This window comes from Cyrtonyx montezumae, unplaced genomic scaffold (assembly GCF_038088225.1).
Source record: "Cyrtonyx montezumae isolate F1298 unplaced genomic scaffold, pur_monq_1.0 scaffold_3, whole genome shotgun sequence".
Lineage (NCBI taxonomy): Eukaryota > Metazoa > Chordata > Aves > Galliformes > Odontophoridae > Cyrtonyx > Cyrtonyx montezumae.
The window spans coordinates 78,885,441-78,891,440 of NW_027072034.1; the positions used below are offsets into that span (position 1 = coordinate 78,885,441).

General features: G+C 39.8%; 1 protein-coding gene across 1 annotated transcript in view; it reads left to right on the top strand.

The window, feature by feature from the left end:
• Positions 1–3,481, top strand: part of IMPG2 (interphotoreceptor matrix proteoglycan 2) — a 50,257-nt gene extending 46,776 nt beyond the window's left edge. Inside the window, exons 17-20 of the mRNA XM_065742020.1 lie at positions 787–975; positions 1,163–1,361; positions 2,199–2,278; positions 3,179–3,481. Of these exons, the coding sequence (XP_065598092.1) occupies positions 787–975; positions 1,163–1,361; positions 2,199–2,278; positions 3,179–3,191 (481 nt within the window). The 3' untranslated portion in view covers positions 3,192–3,481. The remainder of the gene's footprint in view (positions 1–786; positions 976–1,162; positions 1,362–2,198; positions 2,279–3,178) is intronic.
• Positions 3,482–6,000: the final 2,519 nt, after the last annotated feature.

Sequence of the window (6,000 nt, forward strand, 5' to 3'; positions counted from 1 at the left end):
AAGAACTTTTTGAAAAAGTTAAAGTATCAGTTTCTGCTTTTAGAAACTATTTCAGATATTTAGGTCAGAAGACTTAATTTACTGGTGTTTTCTATTAATGAGGCTCACTGCTGCGAGGGGCTATAATTCCTTGAGATTTTATAGCAAAATGCTCCCAGAAACATGCAATGCAATATATTGGTATATTTTAAGGAAGTCCATGTATTTGGAAAGTCTGTATTAGCTGAAGCTTTCATATTCAAGACCACAGCAAAGTAGAAGAAAATTAATTCTGATTATGGAAGCAATTCCAAAAACTCAGTCTTGGGACCAAACTTCTTTCTCATCATTTCTTTTATGTATTTAACTAACCAAGAGTAGAGTTTACACACTATAAGCATTCTGCTCATTTAACACACCCTCATGTGCATTGGCATTGCAATAGCATTGAAAAAATTGTTTTTACCTTCGTAGTATTTGATACGTTCCATACAAGGCTCTATTAGTGCATAAGTTTTTATTTAGTCTAAACACTCCAGCCCATTGTGTTTTAGCCTGCCACAGGATACTCTAAATATCAAGTTTGCCTTCACAAATGAATTCCCTTTTTCTTATCCTGCCTATCTTCACTCAATTCAGTGATACCAAAAGGCTGGTGGTATTAAAAAAGTTGGTGCTCTAACTTGCGAAGGTATTTCTTTGTTGAGGTAACCAAAGATGATATGTTACAAGAAGAAACTAAACACATTTCTATTTGTCCAAGTTTCTGTGTTTGGTGTTTAATTTCCTGGCATTTCTTTTTTGCAGGTGTCGTGTAGGAGAGAACTGGTGGTACAGAGGAGAGCACTGTGAAGAATATGTGTCTGAGCCACTGGTTGTGGGCATTGCCATTGCTTCTGTGGCAGGATTCCTTCTGGTGGCATCTGCTGTCATCTTCTTCTTGGCAAGGACCCTTCGAGACCAGTACACGAAGAGCGACACTGAGGACTCACAGGGGTATGTGACACCACCTAATGTTACAAAGCACATCTGCCACAGTAAGGATAATTCCATCGTAAGTCTTGTATCATGCAGCTGACCAGCAGCAGGGTTTGTGGGTGCCTCTGAGTGCCAGGCTTCCTTAGTCTGTCTGCTGCCATTCTAGGCAGCAGAGAAGCTCACTGTTTGTTCATTGCTCCCTCAGGCAGGGTGACAGCCTCTCGTCCATTGAGAACGCAGTTAAATACAACCCCATGTATGAAAGTGATACGACTGGCTACAGCCATTATTATCGCAGATACCCTCAGCTAACATCCTACAGTTCTACCAGTGCAGAGACATCCACCGACTACAGCAGTGAAGAGATAAGGCACATTTATGAAAACAGTGAGCTTACTAAGGAGGTAAATGACCTTGTTTTCATAATGCCATCAAAAAGATCTTGTGAAAAATAAACTTATTTAACAATTGCAGTTTGAGGCGTCAGCCTTTCTCAAGAGTCTATGCTTCAGATAGATAAGTCACAACTATGGCTGTTGCAACTATTTAAGAGAAGAGAGCAAGCAGGGAAATAAATTCTTTCGATCAGGTATATGGAAAGGAATGGGTATGTTCTAACATGTAATGAATTTCACATGATAAAAGAGCTGAATGCGTTAGTAACTGTACAGTGCCTGTGGTTGTTGTCTTTAGTGCTAGACATGGCCTTTAGCTTTTGATGCCAACAGACATGCAAGAATTATCATTGCTGTAAAAATCTCAAACCTCCTCCCCTTTAATACAGGGTTTTTAAAGCTTAGTTCTTACTATAACCTGCAAGTTAGATCATACTGTCCTCCTACCTTGTTGTGTATGTGGTATCCAGGAATCACTGAAGAAGAGAGCGGATTTACATCCAGGAACAAGCCACAAATCCTTAAGCAATTGTGAGAGGTGTGAATCCATCCTGTAGCCAGGGCTGTGGGGAAAGTATCTATGAGAGAGGAATGGTTCTGTTCAAGCCAGCTGAAGTGTCGCATTCCATCCAAACCCTGGTTTTAATACTAAAATATTACTAGATTCCAAAGTGCTCCACTTTTAAAAATAGCATGAAGAAGAATTTTAGACCTGGACTGTCCAATTTCAAGCTCTCCTCACTGAAATATCAAAGGATATGAGTTCCTTTTTCCAAGAAAAAGGAATAGTTTCAGTAGTATTCTGATTTCTGTTATGTACCTAAAATTGTCTGTCTTGTATTCTAGGAAATTCAGGACAGGATTCGAATTATAGAGCTCTACGCTAAGGACCGTCAGTTTGCAGAGTTTGTTAGGCAGCATCAAATGTGAGTGGAAAATATCTTGTCTGCACAATTCCTTTGATGTTTTCTCATGTAACCTTTTCTACATTGCTATGTTCTTCATATTGAAGGGTCTGGAAATGCTGGAGCACTAGAAGTTAAGATTTCAATACTTTTGAAGAGGCTCAATGCTTTTAAAGTACTTAATTGTCTGTTAATTGTACACTGTCACAAGTAGGCAGGTATGTTTAAAAACGGTGAAGAGGGTTCCCACATCTAATGGGTGTCAGAGAAGTGCTAACATCAGCTCGGTCATGAAAAAGCACAAATAGAGCCTTCTTAAATCATTTATTGTAGTTTTTACTGCTACCTGTTTTATTTAGAAGAGAAATTTAAAAAGCGTGTTAGTTCATCTTGAGTTTGCAAGATGTGATGTGGCAGCAAACCCAGCAGATCACTAGTACAATACTATCATCTGATGTTGTGGGTATGTTATCAGAATAGAAAGCGTACAACTCTGACCAAGCTGAGTTGTGTACTTTGATGAAAGTCAAGCATGGAGAAGGCTATTAAGGGAATTAGGTCTCAGCATTCACTCTCATACAGACAGTATTCTCACTGTAGCAGTAAGAAAATCACAGATAGTTCTCTTTGTTTGAAAGATACTGAAGTGCAGTTTCTTGGGATTGGGTTAAAAACAGCTCCAGTAGCAAAATCCCTGTGTTCCAAAGTAATCAACTACAGTTTTGTTTTGTTTTTCAATTGAGAATAACTGCAGTTCACATTTTTCCATGTCACTTGGTCGTATTTTCATCTTGAGACAGATCAGCTTCTAAGTTTTCCACAGCTGGAAAGTAGACAGGGCTGCCTCATAGAAGCCTTGAATCCAAAGCTTGAGAGAGAAGGAGACTAACTTAATCATTGTTTCTCTGTTTTTCATTTCAGGAAGCTGCTTTAAGAAAAAAAAAAAAGAAAAAGAAATCAGTAGAGAGCACGTGGGAGATAAAGACTACCTTGTTGCCATAGCAATGGGCTCAGATGTAACTGCAAAGTTACTTATAGTCTTAACATTGCATGGATGGATACAGATGTTTTCTAAATGAATGGCTGAAATGTACAGATGTCTGTTTATCTCAATTGCCTCTGACTTCTCTGCATACAGTGACATTTTTAAGAGGTGATCAGAAGTGGCAGAGGTCATGAAAGTTCATTTTTCATTAACTCTGAAACGGACAGTGAAAAATTTGTATACCAAGGCAAAAAAATCTCAGAAAAGACAAGATACGTGCACAAACTGAAAATAAAACGCACCTTTAAAATCCTGTTTGGCATTCATCCCCTCACTGGAGTCTACTGTAGAGAATTCACAAGTTCAAAGAATTAGTGGAAAGAATGTTTTGCATGTGAATGGCTTGTAGGAGAGAAGCGCCATGATAGAATGGTGTTAGCATTATTCTAAAGCATTCCCAGCACAAACACAACAGCTTTTCTGATGAGGTTACATTTATTTTACACAACTGCCTGATTTTGTCACCTGGCATTAGCAAAACAGTGTAGTGCTGAGGCTGCAGCCCTCTGAAATGCCCTCCCTATGCAGTAAGTGTCACTGCTGGCTTGTAGTGGCCACATCTGGTGCCTCAGCACAGAAGGGCACTCCTTCAATGAAGTGTTATTGGTTGGCACTCCAGCTGTTCCTGCCAGAGACACAAGCAGGGGCACAGAAGGTCTTCAATCATACATATGTTGTGTAAAGCTTAAGTGACTAACATTGACTTTTTTGTATGTAGGTGATTTGTTGTTAAGATGCATTGTTTATTTGTTGTGTATTTCCTTACCAGCTTATTTTCAGAATGGGTTTAATTGCTGAAATAGGAAGATGAGTAGGTTAGTGATGAAATACTACAGTTATATTTGTGCCCATCTTTTTTAAAAACCATAGTTAGTGTTTACTCAGTGTTGAATTCAGCCAACTATTAGTTACATTTTCTTTTCTGTACTGGGTAATACACACCTGCCATGAACACTGTTTCAAAATGAAGCTGTGGTATTCACATGCATACGTATTTGGCGACTGGCAATAGTCTCTTAGGGGGAAGGGAAAAAGTCAGACTCCTCTCAGCCAGGGTAGTCTTTCTCAAGCAGAATGAGCCCTTCTGAAGCATTTTAAAGTAATTGCATTGATATGGGGACATCACAAGGTACAGAAACCGTCCTCATAATTTCAAGGTAAAATGCAACTTTGATCACCTGTTAAGGTATGTGGGAGGTCTGGTTAGATGCAGCATTTGTGTTGTTAAGGCCCTGATGCTGCAGTCAGGGCCAGGCCAGGCCACTAACAGTCTATAGTAGCTTCTACCTGCAAACAAGTCCAAGCTGTTTGTTGTCTTACGAAGATAACTGTCGCTCTCTGCCCATATGTGCCAACAGTCACATTAAACTTTTAAAAGTTCAGTGTTAGAATTACCTACTTGTCTATAGGCTGATTTATCTAAGCAAGTAAAGATTTCAGAGCAATTCCTCTATGTGTTCTGGAGAACTTTGCTGGCTCACTTGTGTGGTATCTTTTTGCTTTGAGAGGCAGTGAATGGTTAGCAGAGCCACAAATCTGAAATAAAGGTTTACAGAAATCATGGTAAGCCCAAATAATACAGGGCAGCAGAAAGTAATATGGTGCAGCTTAACACTGTTGTGACCAGATGTTAGGAGACAGAGGTTACAGTGTGACCCAGTGCTCTCAAGGCAGCTGGGATCAGGCATATCTTAACAGTATTCATCTGCTGGGCGCACTCTCGGTTACACTGAACACATGGTATTTCAGTGTATGTACAGTGTATCTTTCCTGTTTGTGTGTGTATCTATAAGCATAACGATATCTTATTTTCACTACAATAAAATACAATTTCCAAAATACTTTTTCTAGAAAATTGATGTGGAGGCTGTGAGTTTGACATGAAGAAACAAGGTCTCTTCTCCGTGAGGAGCTGTGCGTGCAATGGCAGAAAGTTTGAGGTTTAACTTTTTCTAAAACTGGGTTGGTTAAGCTGCTGAGCTCACTGCTACTGCAAGTGCCAACCATCGTTCATTAGCACTTGCAGGATTATATTCTGAAAATTCATGCTCCAAAACACAAGGGAGGGCTTTGCTTTCTGTTACGGTCTTTGCCCATTATAAAGCTGTTTTGGCTCTAATCAAAGAACCAATGCTGTTACTGAGGGCATCTTTATGCCTTAAAGACAAAGGACCTCTGCTCCTTCAAACTCCTCGCTTGAACTCTTTGATGATGCATTTTCGCATATCTCATGAATGATGTAATGAAGAAGGGTGTAATGAGCTGTCTTGTTTTAAAATTTCCCAATCAAAGGCAGAGACAAAACTCTCTACATAAAAATCTATCAGTAAAAATCTATCAGTACTTGCTATTAATTAACACAGAATTTTTCACTTACAGAAAGTCAAAAAGCACAGGTCTGAATGACAAGTCATTTTAAAAGTACACATGAAGGCAGTTTTTGTTTGCTGATTGTGGGCAGATCCATTAGCTTGTGCCAGCCATCCACAGCCCCCAGGCTTGAAACGGATGAAAACACAGCCCTGCACAGCACTGCTGGCTGCCCTCTTGCTGAGGCTCTCAAACAGTTGCCACTCATTTCAGACCTGCAAAAAGCACCGGGGGTAAATTCAGCCTTTACAGATCAGCCTTGTCACTCACGTCCCTGATCAAACCTGCAGGAATGAGTCCTTGATGAGAGAGGCAACACGAGGAGTAG